This window comes from Trachinotus anak, unplaced genomic scaffold, assembly GCF_046630095.1.
Source record: "Trachinotus anak isolate AG129_WGS33_773 ecotype Australia unplaced genomic scaffold, CSIRO_AGI_Tana_v1 ptg000001l, whole genome shotgun sequence".
NCBI classification, from domain to species: Eukaryota; Metazoa; Chordata; class Actinopteri; order Carangiformes; family Carangidae; genus Trachinotus; species Trachinotus anak.
The window spans coordinates 249,395-268,619 of record NW_027273852.1 but is presented as its reverse complement, the minus strand read 5'-3'; the positions used below and the strand labels follow the sequence as shown (position 1 = coordinate 268,619).

The window sequence follows — 19,225 nt, the reverse complement described above, 5'->3', positions numbered from 1 at the left end:
TACTAAATGGATAATGTGCATCATGAATGTGTTTTGGTGGTGTGCATATTTTTAATGTATGTTATTTATATATATATAATTTTTATTCATGAATATAGTCGTTGGTGTATTTTCTTATTTATTTTATTGCTATTGTTTCTCGTTTGTTTGTTTTACTTTTTCTATATTTTTTGTCCTTGGATGTGTCCGGTCCACCGACGAGTCGAAAACGGAAGTACATAGAAGTGCATCATCTCTACGCCTGCACGTAAAATCAGACATGCGCACAAGTGCCAACCGTTTGTTCCCTTGGCGGCTTCGGTCGGTAGGTTTGTTTTTGATGAACAGCGCCTCTTCGTGGACAAAAAAACACCCCAAACTGTCAGAATTGAGTAAATGGTGGAAGCTTTTTGGTTAAAACTGCAACAATGCGAGAAAGACAAGGGTTAGAAGATGCTAAATAGTCCGAGTAAAGCCACGTAATAAGGCTCCTGGGCCTTGTTTTGACGTTAGCTCCCGATAATGTGATGCTGTGCTGCTAGCAAACACGGCTATCTGAGTGGACTAGCTAGGTGACATCAGCAGCATGGAGTAACTGCGCGGAGAAAGAAAACGCCAAATCATTTTCTTATTTTAGAGTCAATGCTATCCGCCCGAGCAGTCGCGGTGGGTTTCACTCTAATAACTGTGGCCAAAGCGATGACCTCTGTAGCATCTACGACATCCTCTGACTCCCGGGGGCTGCATGCAGCGGCCAGCCGGGATGCATGCACCGGGAGCCCGCGGCAGTGGCTGCAGAAGCTGCCTGCGGTGCCCGGCTACATCCCGAGCCGAGGTAACGACCTGCTGCTGCTGCGGCCTGACTCAAACAATCACAGGGCTCCAGAGCCGAAGGAGAGGAGCAATAACAGGCATGTTGTGTTTTTCCACGGGGATATTCAGGTGAGTGGGGCGGATGCTGGGTACGCAGTTGGTCTGGGAGGGGTCTCACGGTATCCGAGGGGTCCTTAGAAAGATCATGACTGGTCTTCCTGAACGATTTTAATCACTAGAAGTAATTATGATGGCACATAGCATCTCTGGTGACTCCACAGTGAAACCCGAGACAAGCAAGTAAAATATTGGCAGAGATCAAAACTGTATCAGTCATTGTTTCTGCACAGGTCAAATATTTTAAACACAGTACAACCTGTGGGGTAGTAGCCGAGGGCATGAAGTTCATCATAGTCATCATCTCCTTGCATCCTTTAAGCCATTTTTTAAAAAGATGAGGTTGTAGAAATGTGTTGATTACACTCAGTTTTCTTTATTATTATAAGCCACGAATAAACTTTACAAAGACATAAGCTATAACGATGGACCCACTTACAGAAAATGTGTACAAAAGTATTGAAATTAAATGTACTGAAATCTATCATTTAAGATTTTCTGTTTGGACCCTGTGGTTTAAAAGTAATTTAAGGGTATATACAATGTGTGCCCTGGTCACATGGCTCACTTAAATGACTAGTAAATACCACCAGACATTCACATGATAATTGTAATGTATTTTTCAGATGTAAAAAGCTTTTACAACTGTTACACATGTGACACTTACTGGTGTCACAAAAGGTTATCAGCAGAGTAAGTCATTCTTTTGTTTTACTGCTTCATAAAAAGCAAAAAATAAAATAAAACTTACTGAACCATGACCTGTCCTTGCATACATAGGAAACACATTTAGGTTTGCTTGCAACTTTTTCTTGCCTCCTATGGGTATGTAGTATGAGTGGAGTTTATTTTGCATAAATTACTGTTAACTGTCACTTTATAACACAAATCTGTAGCCCAGTTATCACACAATAGATTGAAATGAGTAAGTATGAGAGAGGACGTCAACATATGATTTTAGATATTTGACCCTGTTACACTTGGCTGCTCTCAGCTACATTGATATCAAGTTAAGTTTATTTATATGGAGCTTCATCAGTGAATGAGCCTGTCTCGAGCTCAGTAATAGTCACAAAATTAAACTAAAAGCAGCACTTTTCATCACCAAATGAAAGTGTATCAAGCAGAGTGTAGTGCACACAGTGACAGCTTGTCCGCCCACAGATCAGAGCACAGCGCTGCAGATATTCATATTTGTGTATTTATACCACCTTCGTCTGTGAGTTGGATCAGCTTTGTGTATGATGCACAAGTGTTTTGTTAAATGCTTTGATCATGTTTATCTGAGTAGGAGCTGAAACTAACCAGACTACAATACCCAGAATTCCACTGTGTAAATAGTTTATGTTTTAGAATTACAAAGTACCTGACAATAACACATTGCATACTATAGCATTTATGTGGCTCTGCTGTGGTGAAAATACAGTGGCACTGCTTTAAATCAGGACTGAAGGAAATATCGTTATCATGTCCTTATCTAGAAATAAACATGCACAATATTAATATTGCAAAAGGCAACAATATAGATCAATCAATATCAAGCAACAATAAAATATTCTGTGTAGTAACTGTATTCTCTGTATGCAAAATTTCAAACGAGTGTTAATCTATAGTCATATTGTGTACCGTATCGCTATCAAGATATTTGGCATAAAAATCGACTTATGTCCATATCATACAGCTGTATTTTAAATGTTGCTGACGCAAAGAATTGCAGGATGGCCTTATCTCATTTCCTTTCGTAAAGGATGGTCCAGTGTGTCCTATGCTAAAGGAGATAAAGAAGCATTGAAGCTCCTTTCCTTAGCCCTTAGAGAATTGGACCTGTAAGAAATCATAGTAAAAAAAGATACCAACAAAGTTTGTGTGAGGAAAGTGCAGAGCTGATCAGCAAAGGAGAGGGGTGTTTGTGAGCATGTGTTCAGTTCTGAGTAAACTGCTTTAAAGAATAGACATGGTAGTGTCTCTGCAGCATGTGCCAAACCTGTAATTGCTGCAGCTGTCAGATTATGCAAAGCTGTCTCTGGCTTTTTGTTTCTTTTTTTAGTAAGTTGAAGAGACACTTACTAATCTAGTGTCAAAATATAGATGAGTAAAAGAAGATTAAATGTCACACGTTTGTTTTTCTTTTCTAATTGTTTCAAGAATTCAGGAACTGCCCTCGTTTATTACGAGTGCCCAGTCCGTCTGTTCATTGTCCTCATCTGCAATTCATTATGCAACTTTCTTAGCAAGTGTTAATATTCCCACAGTGTGCTGGTATTTCCCAGGAGACGCTAGTATTCGCAGGACACTGTCACAGGGATGTGTGCATATAAATAAAATGAATGAAGTCATTGTGTCCAGGACCACACACTGACAGTCTGACAGCAAAGTGAGAGGAAGCTGCTGATGGAACTAATTAAATGGGCCAAAGATACACTCAAGTGTGTTGACGTCTTTAGTCAGACTCTCACCATGGCTGTTACCAGCAGTGTTTTGTTTTTGGTCACAGATTGAAACCAACATGAATATATTTTGCAAACAGCTTTGACTTTCAGTCTGTTTTCATGGAGGAATTTAGGTCTTTAGCTTGTTTGTGTCCCTTCTTTAAATTTTAAGAGTATAAAGGCCCAGTAACACGGCAAAGCAAACCCCTCTCCTCCCCAGCTACGAGAGTATACGCTACAACATGCACTTCATCTCAATCAGCTGTGTAAGCTGTGTACGAAAAGCTAATGATGGCTACATATCCCATTTGAATCCAGTATGTGCTGGTAAAACATGTATATTGCAGCTTTCAATCATCTCTCTCTCTCTGTTTGATGTCTGTGCAGAACTTCCAGGAGGAGATGGCTCTGCAGCCTGAGGGAGCCCAGTGGCTCTCCTGGAGTCTGGAGCAGGTGGCCTTCACCCTGGGCCGACGTTTCCCTGACCGATACATTTGGGTGATCAGAGCCTCGCGCATGTACCTCCACAAGTTCAGCTGCTACCACAACTTTGTGGAGAGCAACATGTTCGGGGCACCAGAGCACTCGCCGTACTCACCTGACTCCGGAGCGTTTCGCCATCTCAGGTTTTTGGCTTTTTTGCATTTGCATTCAAAGGCAGCTTTTGGTACTCGTCAGTTTCTTATACTGGTCAGGTGCATCACTTTACGTTAAGTTTGTGTCAGGTTCTCAAAAACACGAGTTTGCACAAAAAAAAAGCTGCAGTTATAAAGAGAGAAGTGGTCACAGGTAGTCTGAGAGAACCTCATTCAAAGGAGAGGCCAAAGAAATTTGCTTTGAAGCCGGTGCATCCAGGAGCACGTGAGGCTCCAGTTCGCGTCTCAACAGTATTTCTGTTTGCAGGGCCCTGCTGAGTCACGCCATGGAGCGAGCCAACCTACCAAACCCCCTCCAGCCACAGGGAGGCGCTGATAGCATCCCCTCAGGGTTTTCACTGACACTGGTGGGCTTCAGCAAAGGCTGCGTGGTGCTGAACCAGATGGTGTACGAGCTGGGCGGGGCCCGCGCCGACCCGCAGATGTCTCCTTTCATTAAATGCATTTCGGCCATGTACTGGCTGGACGGCGGACACCCGGGGGGCAGTGAGACCTGGGTGACAGACAAGCAGGTGCTGAAGGAGCTGGCCGCCAGTGGAGTGTCAGTTCACGCCCACGTGACCCCCTACGAGGTGTGCGACCCAATGCGGGCCTGGGTGGGCCGCGAGCACGGACACTTCATCAAAACCCTGGAGGAGTTTGGGGCCTGTCCGAGTAAGAAGCTGCACTTTGAGGATGAGCCCCCCTCCATCGAGAACCACTTCAGGGTCATCCAGGAGTTTTGAGTTTGCTATGTGCACTTCACACCACACACACACACACACACACACACACACACACACACACACACACACACACACACACACACACACACACCAGAAACCTGAGCTGATTGTTTGAACATCACTGAGCGCTTTAGCTTACCTTATAGAGTACAGGTTGTGTCTTATTCGCTGGCTTTACCTCAATTCTTTGGTGATTTAAGGGCTCAGACTTTAGAGCATGTGACGTATGCTGGTGTGTTGTATTTTGTATTTCTGCACTTAACCTGAGGTGGAGTCTTCTCCCCCATGGCCCCGAGTGGGAATATGCAGGTATGAAAAACGGATCTTGGATCATTTGTACATCCAGTGTCTTCCTGCTTTATTATTTCACTCTTTAGACTAAATGTAAGCTTTTACATTTGATTTTGGCTCACACATTGAGTGGCTGCAGAGCTTCTCCATTTAGAAACATGAATGATTCATGGTGTTTCAGTTTGACTCTGCTTAAAAGGGAATTTCTATAATTTAAGGTGTAAATGTCAGTTTCATATTGTGACTTATTTTAATAGTTTGGCTTATTACATTCTCCTAATACCTGCACTTGTGTTGAGCTACTTTTAGACATGTGAATGTCTGAATGTCTGAACTTGACTCTCTCAGGTTCAGACTTCATCAATGGTGATTTATGATTGTACTAATTACGCCAAGTACTTGGTCAGAAAGTTAAAAACAGTTGTGATTCCTTTAGTGTGATCCTGATGGTGGATTTTCCACCAGTAATTTGTCAGAGCTTTTCTGTGTTAATGTCAGATAGCCGAGAAAAATGAAAAACCAAAAGTGGGAGGCTTTATTTTGGTAGCATTCCTTTTTTTAATTTTACCTCATCCAGCATATCCCGCCACTATCATGACACACATCACCAAATCTGCTCACTTCTGTTTTATATATTATAACAAGTTGACACTGGTTACGTCCACACTAGTACGTTTTCATTTTGAAACGGAAATTATCTGCGTCCTTATCACACCTGGAAACACACGACCATTCACGTACACTGGACACGCAGGTGCTGGTGTGGACAGGAAGCAGGTTGTCGACTCTGCAGTTGGTTGGTTGTATAAAATCATACGAATGAGGAACAATAAACAACAAACAAGCACCGGAGCAGAGAGGACGTCCGGTGTAAACGTAGCAAAAGTGATATGTTAGTGTGGATGTAAACACAATCTCTCCCCATCGTCCATTTAGAAGTGGGTACTGTGAAGCTTTCGATCATATTACGTGATCTTCATCAGCCGATGGAGCCGTCATCAGCTGTTAAAGATCATGTGACGTGTGGACCTTGAGGTGAGACTCTGTCAACTGGTTTTAAAGAATTAATATAACACATTGTTCTTGCTGACATATCAGCTGATTTCATAACAAACTTAATGTAATTTTTTTCCAAACATAAACTAATATGAATTTGTTGTCTTTTAAATTGGACGTTTTCCTCACATACGTTTTTTTTTTTATTTTGAAAATCTAGCAAATTACCTTGTATATAACAAAAGGTATGACTAGACAAACGAATGATGTTTACAATGTTAACTGTTTTGTTAAATGAAACAAGTTGGTAAATTATATTAAGAAGAGAATATATCTTAATTTTATTTTTCTCCTGGATGCAGAAATGTGTTATATGTATGTTCTGTTAATCTGACTGCAGCAGTGTGCTTTGCAATATGTGAAAATACACATAGTTTTGCCTCAGCTGTTTGGTAAAATGAAGCAGCTTGTTGAGGTTAGACTGCTGATGCCCTGCCACTGTTGGCAGTATGTATATCAATCTGTGTATGAGCTCTGTCTGCTTATGTAGCATCTTTGCACTGTGCTGAGGCTGCAGCTCATTTTGCCGAATGTAACTTCAGACCATTCCATTGTGTTTACTATTTGCTGTGAGTTGCGCTGTTTAAAAACCCTGTGAGAATACAAGCAGGGCAGGATATTAACTGTTTTAAAAAAAGATATTATTAAGCTAGTGCACAGCCTACAGTAATCATCTGCTCACTAACTGGTACACATTTTCACCATGCCGCTTTGCCCTGTTATTGATTAACGATGCAGAGTCTGCAGCTCAGGTGGTGGAAGTGGTTTGTCTCAGCTCTGTTGAATCAGCAGGTGGCAGCAGTGTGGAGAAAAGCAGAAAGTAAACTTGCATCAACAAAAGACATTGAATGCTCCATCAGATATTTTCTACAATGTTTAATGAGCTTTTTCAGTTTGCTTTGTGATGCCTATATATTAGCCTGCAGTTGATCAGAATACAATACAGATTATGTCTTTTTTTTTTTAAGTCATTTCAGATGCAATCAGAATTCTCATACATTAAAAAAATATAAAATGCAAAATAAACAAACATCTCTTCAACATTTATTTGCTTGTGCTTGTGGCTGGTTTGACTTTAATCTACAGTGACCTTCAGTCTCGCTACAGTCAGAGAGAAGAAACAAGTGTTAGGTGACATCAGTGGCGCTGCACTTCTGGAGGGAGGACGGCCCAGCTGAGCACCTCCCGCCCAGACAATGAGCACTCACACACAGAGGCCACCGAGTGACGAGCTGCTGAAAATAACACAGTACAATAGCTTGTACAAAACAACAGAATCAACACCACAGCATAAGTCACGTTCAATGACAGATACACAATGCCAGCAAACACGAGACGCTTGGTCCAAAGCGTTTCGTCATCCTGCAAAGTGAGATCCCTGACATCACTGCAAAACAAGTCCGTCTTCTGTCGAGATTCACTACATGTCAAGTCTTAAATCTTGTTTTTACAGATTCTGCCGCAACAGGAAAAACAGCCTCACTTGTTTCTGCAGAGCTGAGCTCGAAAGTTTCAGACTTCCTTTGTCAAGGCCCCTCATGTCAGCCTGAATCGAGATGATTTTCAAGAGGTATTAGAAACAAGACTCTGAGAAGTTTTAACTCTTGAGATGAATTAAGCTTATTTCCTTATACAGTAGTAAAAGAGACAATGATCTGTAATTTCCTGACGGTATCATCTGCTCACTCAGTGAGATGAAAATCTTTTACAGTGTGGTGTTCCAGTTTTTAAAGGATGACAGCATTCAGATGAGAGCACGGCTGCGGCTGAAGACGCCCTTCTCCCACACAAAGGCCTTTGTGCCGGCTGGTGACAACAACAAACAAACACAATGTGGTCTTATTCAGTTTGGCACCTCGCAACAAGAAGAGGAATGTTTCACTGGAGGTTAAGAGCTATCAGAGTTGCCAGCGCTGCACATTAAGAGAGGTGAATTTTTTTATTTTTTTCCTCCTTATTCAAGTCTTACTTGAACAAAAGATGGCAAATCCTGGGAGTCACTAGCATTACATTACATTACATGAACTCATTTGGCAATTACAAGCAAGCACCTCATATTTCACATTGTACAGTGGTTCGTTCTGTCACGCTACATCCATCTCTTTCTAAAACTTTACAGTGAAACCATCGTTACCACTTTATCATTACCCAGAATACCTTTCACACCAACATATCTTAACAGTCCACATCAGAATGTAAACCAACTGGTCCACATTTTGGGAAATAACCCTTGTTTCCTTTTTCAAGACCGACACATCAAAGTGTTTAATCATCGTCCTCCTGACTAAAACCACCTGACTCATACAACCATTTTCACATATTTTACTTTACTTCCTGGTACCACCTTAAAAAAATAACCAATCCTGGCTTCCATCCACCCAGTTCACTGCAGTCAAACATTTATTACTCATTACACTGTAACCACAACAGCATCTTCTTTTAAATAACACCTTAATCATTCGAAATCACCTGCCTCCCACAACCCTCCTCATACACATCATGTGAGCACATTATTTGCATAAAAATATAAAGTATAAGTCCAGCACATAAATAATAATAATAATAATAATAGGCCTATAAGAATAACATTAAGAATACAAAACAAAGAGAGCAGAGAGAGAGCAGCATGTCCTGAGATGAAAACAACAGGAACAGATCACGTCAGGCACCCTGAACCCAGGAGGACTGGAGGAGCTTTCAATGCTAAGACTGTGAAAGCAGACTGAATGGCTTTGGTGAGGGACTGAAAGACACAATGAACCTCTCGAGGACACACAAACACACAAACTTTCAGAAATAGCTCCTGCTTATCAGCTCAAAACGTGTGCTCATGAAGTAAGTGCTGAGGTCGGCCGACAAAGAGGAACCGGCCGCTCGGTGAGGAAATCGTTTGAGTAAGTGCGGGTGTGGCATATGAACCACTGCATGACTCATTAATTTTCTGAGCCGTTACAGTTCTACGTTCCTTTCTCACTATGGAAGGACGCACAGGAATTCCATGAGTACCATGATTTGTTGCTCACGTCAAACCTTTTTTTTTTTTTTTTTTTTTTTTAATAACGACCCAAATACAAGACTGACTCTGGATGTGGAGGCCTCTCAGCTCTGTGGACGAGGGCCACACTTCAAGTTATTAAAACGAGCTGCATCTAAAACCCTGAGCTAAATTTAAACCCTCGTCTATAGCTGACATGGAGAAAATGAAAGTGTGACACTCTGGGACAAGGCAAACATATAAGGAATGTAATAAGCTCGGACGTGTGTCCGTCTGCTGGTTGTTTGTCAAGTAGAAGTGCAGCGACGCTGCAGGCAGGAAGAGACGGCGCTCAGGAGTGGACAGCAGCAGGTTGCATCAGCTGGCCAGTGAGATGAGACGTAGAGCTGCATAAAACTCAGCCTGGTTTCCCATGATGCACCTGTCCAGCTGTGCCCAGTTCTCTTAAACATGCAAATAAGGACATTATCACACTTCCTCACTGCGAAGTCGCTTATCTCCACATCACATTTCTGCTGAAGCACAAGTGCAACTACACAGTGACTGAGGCTGGTGACGACAACACTTCACTTCCCACTTTAAGGCAGAGTGTGATTAACTTCTATAAAGTTCCTCCAGAAGAAAAGAATTCAAATATACACAGAAGTATTGCATAGATTTCCCTAGAAATACTCCGCTAGCCTTCATCGGTACAGGGACAACTACACACACAGAGCAGATTCCTGCAGCCCCTGAAAACACCAAGGAGTTCAAATAACAAACGGAATTAAATACTTTAGGTTAAACACACTGCATTAATTGAGACATGTACATTTTTCACACTTTTGAACAGCAGTGGATCAGTGACAGAGCTCAAAATATAGCTGGTTATCTTTGGTCTGAGTGGTGGATCTTGCTGATTAGTGGAATATAAACACAACCTAAGCGCTCTGAGTGGTGGGCAGTAGACAGCTGGTTTTGTGGAGGCTTTAAAAAAAAGACTTTAAAAGCTGAAGAGGAAGAAGACAACACTGCTGCCTTCAGCTCCTCCCCTTTTTACATTTAACTTTTTCAAAAGTCACCGTCTCCAGGGGCCGACGTTTCCTCGTCGAAGCGAAACCTTTTTGCGTGAGAGTGAGGGGACTCCAGGAAGTTCTCCTTGTCTTCGGGGTCTTCGGGCGGGGCCGCCCACTTGGTGCCGCTGCTCCTTTCGCGGACGGTGCGGGTGGCGGCGAGGTCGGGGCTCAGGCAGAGCTGCTGCTGCCACAGCCAGGGATGAGTCATACACTCTGCAGCACTGGGCCGGTCCCTGTGGTCAGAGCACAACGTGAAACACTGCAGCGCTAAAGAGTTTTCATGATCTATTAATGTGGTGGCTGTTCTCCGAATTCATTTGATAATTAATAAGTAAATTAATATTATGTGTCTAAATGTGTTGATTTGTCTGAACTACAGTCAGTTTAGTTCACTATCAAACAGATCTTAATGGTTAAGAAACTGAAACTAGGCTTGGACAAAATTTCATATCTGGGTACAGTCCAACCAAAATATCACGATACTACATTATTGTTGGAGGTGGGGGTTGGAGGGGTGGGGGTGGGGTTTATAATATAATTATATTGTTGTAATATATGTTTGTTTCACCAATGCTGCCACTTGACAGCAGGTCAAAGTTTTATTGTTTTATTTGTCACATGCCAAGGTAGCGAGCAGTGAAAGGAGGGTGGGACTCGGCAGCAGGGCAACTGCAAAAAAAACAAACAAAAACAAAACAGACATTTGGATATTCAGTATTATTGAATATCAGCCCAAGTTTAGCAGGAACCTTCAGATGTTTCACATTTTTCACTTCATCAACTGACTAATCGATTATTTTAAAAATGATTTTAGCAGCAGCTGAATCTAAAGCCCATTAAAATGTCAAGTACAACTTTCCATTGGTACAACATTCAGAACACCTTCACAGTCCAGGTGATGGTTCCCTGATGTGTTCAGGGTATCATCTGGATTTCCTTATTTCCTGGGAGTGTGTGGCTCCTTCACACACCAGTGGAACGTGTCTAAACTAAAACATTACATGTGGGTTGTGTTTCCTCGTGGACAGACATCCTTCATCCTTTTGTTTACAGCTGAGTGTTAACATTCAAAATAAATCATTTGACTGTGTGCGTGTGTGTGTGTGTGTGTGTGTGTGTCCTCTGGGCCAGCCGGTGCTGAGGTCACACACTGTCGCCGTCTTTACTCACTCTGGAGCTTTGACCAGCAGCTTGCGGATGAAGTCCACGGCCAGCTCAGACACCCTGGAGAAGGCGTCCCTGCTGTAGTCCACGTTGACCTGGGACACGTTCAGATACGTCTCCTGCTTGTTGTCCCCGGCGAACGGAGACTCGCCCGTCACCAGCATGTAGGCTATGACACCCACACTCCTGAGGGATGGAAACATGCATGAGGGACACGGTCAAAACACGTCCTGGAGCGCCTGGACAGGACGGCTGGTTATGGATATGACTCCAGTCAAAACAACCAAATGCATCTCAGTGAAAAAAGCCTGTACTTTCATTATTCTGGCTGCCACAAAAGTGACATAATAAATATGAACTGCTACAGAGCGACTCTGTGGTTTGTGGATTTACACTGCACCTTAAAAACAACCTGTCTGAGCTTCTCACAGTTGGTGTTGCTGACCCTGCTGGACTCCAGGCTGAAGATGTGTCATCACAAATGATCTCCCAAACTACACATTTCCTGTCCAATCGAGTCACTGAGCAGCTACTGAACATATAACTCCTGACTGTGTAAGAGCTGACTCACCACAAGTCGGTCGCTGTGGTGATTGGTTCATAATTCAGGATCTCCGGAGCTGAATGAAAGAACAAGTCAGTCGTTAGTCTTGGATCATTTCATCCCTTGTGTTTGTTTTGTTTCTTTGTTTCACCATGACAGCACTTACACAATTTAGCTGTGTCTTTAAAAACGTGTTTCTGTTTCACAGTTGACATAAAAAACAAATGAAACTCATGAAGGTGCTGGCAGAGCAAAGTCTGTGTGACTGGATCAGAGCCAGTTTTTCCTGCATGATAGGACAACAGGGCTGTTGTATGTAAACAAAACCCATCTGCACATCTGCTGTCACTGATGCTAATGAAGCTAATGATTCCCCAACAACTTTAAACCACTTCATTTGCAAACTTCATTTGCTGAGACTCCATTATCATACCACAAGACAGGTTTAACTCTGCAGTTTTCCTCTGAAACACTTTAGCGTGATCGTAGCGTGCTTCATGAACATCACCTTACCCACATACTCAGGTGTGCCAAGAATTTCACGGAGCTCTCCCACCGCACCCAGTCTACGTGCCAGGCCAAAGTCTACGATCTTTATGTCTCCTGGAGGAGTCAGGCTAGTCAGGAGAATATTCTGAGGCTGAGAAAAAAAAACACACACACAGAGAGGAAACATGGTGAACATCATGTGAAAGCAGAAGTGGTGTAAGATAAGAGAAACTTTAAACCTGGGAACAAAACTTATTACACATATCACAACTTTTTTTCTCAACTTCTCTTTGAGGGGAGCTCTGAGGGAGGGGTGTGGACTTCCTGTTAGTGTGTCTAACAGGATTATTTGTTTAAGTACCGACAATATCAACCATATGACACTGTATCAACACTGTTAATAAACGTTTGCATCACTCTCTATGAGAGAGGTTGAGAACAAACAGTACACAGTCTGTTTGTTTCTTTGCAAAACAATGGCACCTTATTTTCTGACTATGACTTGCATCATGTGTCTATGGCAACATCCACACGACTATGTTTTCATTTTAAAACTTTGTTTTTTTTTATCTGAAATAATCTCTGTCCACATTATCACACCTGAAAACGCACTTCACATGACCATGCACGTACACTGGGCATGTGCGTGCTGGTGTAAACAGGAAGCAGACTGTTGGCTCTGCAGTTGATTAGATGCAGAAAAGACTACGAACGGGGAAACAATCAATATGCAGAATTTAACTGAACAACAGCTGCTACCAAAGACAATTCAACTGTATTTGTATGGTGCAAAATCATAACATACATTTTCTCAAGGTATTTTACAGTGTAAGGTCAAGACCTGACTTTATTATAGAGAGAAACACAACAGGCATTTGATGATGGGGGGGAGGAAAAACCTCACACAGAACTGGGCTGGGGGGGGTCCATTGCATATAATACCTATATGCAATGTTATCAATTATAATAATAACAGTAATAATGATGATAAGTGTTGCAGTGGCACAAGGTGAGCAGAGCTGGTAATTCGTTATCTATGTTGTATTCTCCGCTGGCAGTTGTGACTAATAAGGACCAATCAGGGAGTGAGCGTTGACGTCGGTGTTTTAGGGGCTCGAGTGGTGTGGACGCCAGGTGTAAACGTAGTGAAAGAGACCGAAACCGAACTGTTAGTGTGGATGTAGCCTGTGTGTTTCCCATGGGAATCCACCAGATCTTCAGTCAGCAACAGGCCCTTTATTTCACAGCCTGGTGTAAAAGTCCCTCAGTTTACACTGTGCTGCTGAGCTTCCTCACTTTGCCCCGAGCTAACGTTCTGCTCCCACCTATAATCCTGCTTCTCAGCCGAACTGTGTCATGGAAAAAGAGAAATGGGAGTTTTTAGAGCAACTGCTCTAAAAAAAGGGAAAATACACTGCTGAGCACTTAGATGTGTAAACATGTAAAAATAGATTCCTGTGGCTTCACATTCATGCATGTGATTCAGTGTGTATGTGTGTGTGCGTGTGTGTGTGCAAACCTTCAGGTCTAAGTGCACCAGGTTGCTCTGGTGGAGGTAGTGGACTCCCTCCAGCGTCTGCCAGATCAGACGGGTGATCTGTGCCTCTGGCAGCAGCTCCTCAGACACACAGTGGTCAAATATCTCTCCACCCGCCGCACTGAGCAAAGAGAGAAAACACAACACACTGTGAACACACAGATACACACACACACATACACAGGGCAGGTTCAGGAAATGGTCGCTGACACACCAGCCAATTCAGTGACATTTGATGCCGTTGGGATGTGCTGGACTCTGGACGAGGGAAACTGAAATTGAAGGGTGGTGTGGTGGTTTAAGTGGCCAACCTATAGCCGGAGGGTCACCAGTTTGATTCTGCATGTTCTGGCAAAGTGTTGTTGAGCAAGAGACCAACCTTGTTCTTGCTTCCTCACTGTAGGTAGGAGTGTCAGAGAGTGGGACAAGCCCTAAAACTGAGCCTGGATCTGATTTTATACATTTCAAGTTATTCAAGTTTCTAATTTTGGTATTTCTCTACAGTGTTTTCATTTGTCCAAGTTTTGTTAGATGAGAAAGAAGAGAAAAATGAGAAAGAGTTCACATTGTCTTTGCTCTCAGGATTAAAGAGGCTCCAAAAACAACAAGTATAGACATATAGTATAGTATAGTATAGTATAGTATAGTATAGTATAGTATAGTATAGTATAAGTATAAGTATAAGTATAGAAAACAAGTATTCAAATCCCAGCAACACACTTCAAGACAAACACTGTGTTCCTTTATTTCCAATCTATGTCTCACATCTTGTTTCTGATTTGCTGATAAAAAGGAGGAAGATGAATGATACGTGAGACATGGAAACATGATTTAACATGACCGATCCGGAGGTCAGGATATGATGATGACGCCTCCGTCAGAATGTGTTCAGTCAAGTCATCCAGAGGTTCAGCCCAGGCTGTGCAGTAAATTCATTAAACACCCTGGGCCTTGTTGGGTGGATTGAGCTGTTTAGCTTTATATAAAAAAGCAGATAAAGAGGCAGCTCCTTAAAACTGGACTAACAGGACTTTGCCCTTTGCCTTTAAAGGTCTAAGCTGCTTATTTGTGATTTCCACAGTGTTAGACAGGTGAAAAGATTAATTCAATCTGATTTACTGAATATTAAATAAAGAAAACATATTAATGGCTCTGTCAAGGACTCACTATTCCAGCACCAAGACGATGTCATGATCTGTCTCGTAAGCAGCGTGCAGGTTGACCACTCGGGCGTTGTTACGGGCCATCTCCAGGACGGCCATCTCGTGAATGACCTCGGCCCGGCAGTCACGACCCCTCCTCCTTTTCCGCAGGAACTTAGCAGCAAACACTTTCCCTGAGACCTTCTCCACGCAGCGCTTGACCACTGCAAACTTCCCCCTGACGGACAGAGAAAGGAGTCACAGGATAAGCATGGAACATCACAGGTTACTGTCATCCGGTCACTGTTCATCATACCTGAGAGTAATATTAGGAAGAGAAGACGAGATTTAAGGCTCGGAGCTTCTCTTCTGATTGGCTGACTGTTCTCTGAGTGACACAATAAAAATACAGCAGATTTCAGGTAAACACTCAGAGAAACCAAATCCTGCAAGGCTGGATGGTGGGTCCAGGTGGGCGGGGCTTGGCACGTGGCTGAGAGCAGTGACTGCTTTGTTGTGACATCACAAAGTTCCAGAAGTCCTGACGGCTGGTTTTAAGGCTCAGTTTCTGAATACAGGCTGTGTGCATTTCTCTGTGGACTGAGGCTTTGATACTTTCACAGTGTTAATATAGAACCTAGACCTGCTTTATAATCACAAACACATGGACATCTACCTTTAGACTGTGTGGAGCTTTAATACATTGCCCAACCTTAATGACATATGACTATAAGGAAATAAATGCAGCAATGGGACAACAGTGCGATACAAATACTCACATTTGATAACAGGCAAGTTCAGGTTATCTGAGGCCAGTGCACTGCTAAACAGCCTGGCGCTCACATTTCCAGGTTACTGGGGTAATTATTCATGATAATCAAGATTGAGAAGAGGCTGTTAGATTTAAGTGCCACAATTCATCCTGCTGATGAACCTGAAATCCAACAACACAGAATGATCAACAGCATGCAGCGCTAATATAGTGTCCACGACACATTTGATTCTGAATTTGAAGCTTATCTCTTTGGCTGGCAGCTTGGCAAAGACAACATTCCTCACAAATTATTTAGAAACTCTCCATAGAACTAGATGTACACTCCCCTCGGTACAAACCTTTGGCATTCAGCTGGCATATTATGCAATTTGCGGAAACACTTTTCCACAAAACCTTGCAATGAAAGAAAAAAAAATCTGATCCAAAAATAACAACTTTACAAGCACCAAGAGCGATGACTGAAGGTTACAGACCCAGGAGGACGTTTCTTAAAGAATAGAACAATGGCGCTAAATTATCTGGCTCCCGTACCACCACCTATCTCGTATTTTCATCCAGTTTTTGCATTTGATACACAAACATATTTGTGCACATTGATGGGCCAGCGTGATACTGCCGTGTGAAACGTTAATGTCTTCCTGTACCTGACAGGTTAAAGTCTGATCATGTGACTGTTTCTATGTTTGGGTTCTTGGCTCCTCATCACACTAAAGCTTGTGTCATTATTCTTGACTTTAAATTTTACAGTAATTTAATGAGTGTATGGGTTGATGACAGATGAAAACATCAATCCATCCATTTTCTTTACCACTTATCTGAAAACTTATCTGATTATCACAGTGGGGGGTGGTGGGCCAATCCCAGCTGCCATGGAAGGAGGAAGCCGAAGTACCCGCAGGGAACCCATGCAGCCATGCAAGTAGAACATGCAAACTGGCCCTGGGTTTGAACCCAGAACCTTCTTGCTGTGAGGCGACAGCGCTAACCACTGCACCACTGCAACGCCCCCAGACGAAAACAATAACGGTGAAAATCACAGCAATAATCTGACATTTGGTCTATAAAACAGGCCAAAACTGCTGGATGCTACAATTCCCTTTTGTCGTCTATTGTTTGTGTATTATAAAGTTGTGTTGAGTTGAATAAAACCCTGCTGACATCATCAGGGTTATTTCCTCTGGACAAAGCTCCTCCAGAGCCACAGAGAACACTGTACAACTGTTTTCAATAAGACTCCTGATGACATGTAAACTCATCTACATGTATACAGCTGGTTTTCTGCCATTTCAGTAAATCCACCTTAATCAACTTCTGGCCAGAAAAACATAAAAAAGGTGACAGATACACAGCCGCTGTGTACCGTCGGCTTAACTCAGACCACAGTTAAAGGTCACTATCTATTTATTAAGGACTATGTTGTACCACAGCTATGAATTACTTCAAATTATTAAAAGGCAAGGAGCAGATAGAGATTTTTTTTTTTTGCCTAACACTACTGCCCTTATCATGTTCTTAAAAATATTCCACCTCAGTACTTCCTGTTTTGACAACACACACACACACACACACACACACACACACACACACACACACACACAGGAGTGAACAGAAGCCTGTACCATTTCTTCTTTTTAAAGTCTGCTTTGCACATGGGCTCGTTTCCTTCCTCAGGTTTTGAAAGCAGAATTGTACAGTACGTGGTGTATGACACACTACTTCAAACACACCTCAGAGACCTCTGAGTGTGATCATCAACCATGAGTGGTTGCCATGGGTCACGCACACAGTCCAAACACATGACAAAGGTCTACTGTAGCACGATCGACTCAGGTCCCTGGCACCGCGAGGCTCACAAGTTTAAGTCAGAATCCAAACGAAGTTAACGTCAGTGCAGTGATTTACTTTATCTGAGCTAAACATTAGAGCAAAAACCAAAATTACAGACTTGAGTATGTATTACTACAAACTGATACAGATACAGAGCAGACGGACATTCTTCAGGCTTCCTTTCAATGTTTCCAGTTCATGAGTCTCATGTCATCTGCATCTGTAGAGATAACATCACTTAGTTCAGTCACCCAGTTTAGCCTCCGTCTTAGCCCTTTGTAAGGCAACAGAAAGTGACCCTCATATGTAAATATGTAGCAGCACATTGCACGGTACTGTTTCGCTCAGTTCATGTCTCTACAGTCAATAACTGCACGTTTCCACACACATTTTCAGTCAAATGCTGTGGCTGATGAGCAAAGATGTTTTTGTCACAACATCTAGTTGCTTTTGTAATATTGTTCAGGACTTATGAGCTGCTAAGAAAATATAAGATGACGTCTTCAAAATACTTGTTTTGTATAACCAACAGTCAAAATAATATGCATTCATCATACTTGTATATGATATGTTGTACTTGTATAATCTGGGGATTATACAACTGGGGATTGGCTGCCTTCTGTTGAATGACTCATACTTCATGATAGTGTAATACACTGTGTGTTTCCATTAAGGTGAATGCCTTGACAAACTGAAAATGGAAAAGGATGACACACACACACACACACACACACACACACACTCACACACTCTCAGGCTCAACTTGCTGCACTGATCCACTGATAATGTTTTCCTATGACCTGCCGGTTTAATTACTTGGCTGTGGTTGTGAGCATTGAGAGCAGACATGCTTGTAATGCAGTGCTTTCTCTACCGCACTGTTTACACCATTACTAATAGTCGTTCCTCTTAACAATCCGAATTAATATCAATTACACATGTGACACTTGATTATCCCAGCTCTGTGGCCTCAGTGTTTCAGGGTTACCCCCTCCCCTGAGCAGCAGTCTGATGTCTGCCTCACCTTCCCAGCTCTCCGGTGATTTCATACACACTCTCCATCGGCTCCGTGCTGACTGCGGTCTGGATCTCACCGAGCAGCCCCGCAGAGAGTCCGCTGCGACTGTCCAGCCGCCTCCGAGACATCTTCTCACCCTCTCCCGTCGGTGGCACCCCTGACTGGACGCTCCGTGAATGAGAGCCGGACGATAAAACGACCCTAAGCGGCTGTAGGTAACACTTTCCCGCTTCGCAGCGGTTACATGTCAACGTTAGCTCGGCCGGTGACCGCGCTGTTGTTTGGGTTAGTTTACCGACTCTGGTTAGCTCAACTGCCGCTAATCACGTTAGCTCCGGGGTCAACGTCGCGGATTCAAAAGTGAGTTAAACCTCTTACAAATCTGAAGAGGAGCGGCGAGTCTGTCAAAGCTGTACCTACGGGTGACTCCTGTCAGTAAATGATCCAAACTGCCGCTTTTCGCTGTTTAACAGCTCAGTTTAAAGTTTATCCACCGAGTTTCTGATCGTTTCCACATCCCCCGTTTGACACTTTGACACGTCACGCGGCGCATGCGCACTGCGGTCGTGTTTGAAAAAAGCGTGGACGCGTTTATTTGAAAGGTGAATATTGT

The 19,225-nt window shown here is 42.8% G+C and overlaps 2 protein-coding genes across 2 annotated transcripts; one reads left to right on the top strand and one right to left on the bottom strand.

The window, feature by feature from the left end:
* Positions 1–90: 90 nt before the first annotated feature.
* On the top strand, positions 91–7,113 carry cunh2orf69 (chromosome unknown C2orf69 homolog). Its single transcript, XM_071479392.1, has 3 exons — positions 91–921; positions 3,726–3,964; positions 4,242–7,113. Exons 1-3 carry the CDS (start codon positions 622–624, stop codon positions 4,717–4,719), a joined length of 1,017 nt encoding a protein of 338 aa, XP_071335493.1. The 5' UTR covers positions 91–621; the 3' UTR covers positions 4,720–7,113.
* Positions 6,928–19,173, bottom strand: stk17b (serine/threonine kinase 17b (apoptosis-inducing)). The gene is made up of 7 exons (XM_071478711.1): positions 18,619–19,173; positions 15,018–15,230; positions 13,833–13,971; positions 12,338–12,464; positions 11,852–11,900; positions 11,287–11,466; positions 6,928–10,349 (listed from the first exon to the last, which is right to left on the bottom strand). Exons 1-7 carry the CDS (start codon positions 18,738–18,740, stop codon positions 10,112–10,114), a joined length of 1,068 nt encoding a protein of 355 aa, XP_071334812.1. The 5' UTR covers positions 18,741–19,173; the 3' UTR covers positions 6,928–10,111.
* Positions 19,174–19,225: the final 52 nt, after the last annotated feature.

What these genes read in the sequence shown, in the direction of transcription:
- cunh2orf69 (XM_071479392.1), top strand. Translation starts at nt 622, where the DNA reads ATGCTATCCGCCCGAGCAGTCGCGGTGGGTTTCACTCTAATAACTGTG. An exon ending in TTTTCCACGGGGATATTCAG is followed by an intron (nt 922 to 3,725) that starts GTGAGTGGGGCG and finishes ATGTCTGTGCAG; the next exon opens with AACTTCCAGGAGGAGATGGC. An exon ending in GGAGCGTTTCGCCATCTCAG is followed by an intron (nt 3,965 to 4,241) that starts GTTTTTGGCTTT and finishes TTCTGTTTGCAG; the next exon opens with GGCCCTGCTGAGTCACGCCA.
- stk17b (XM_071478711.1), bottom strand. Translation starts at nt 18,740, where the DNA reads ATGTCTCGGAGGCGGCTGGACAGTCGCAGCGGACTCTCTGCGGGGCTG. An exon ending in ATCACCGGAGAGCTGGGAAG is followed by an intron (nt 15,231 to 18,618) that starts GTGAGGCAGACA and finishes TCTGTCCGTCAG; the next exon opens with GGGGAAGTTTGCAGTGGTCA. An exon ending in TGGCACACCTGAGTATGTGG is followed by an intron (nt 11,901 to 12,337) that starts GTAAGGTGATGT and finishes TCTTTCATTCAG; the next exon opens with CTCCGGAGATCCTGAATTAT.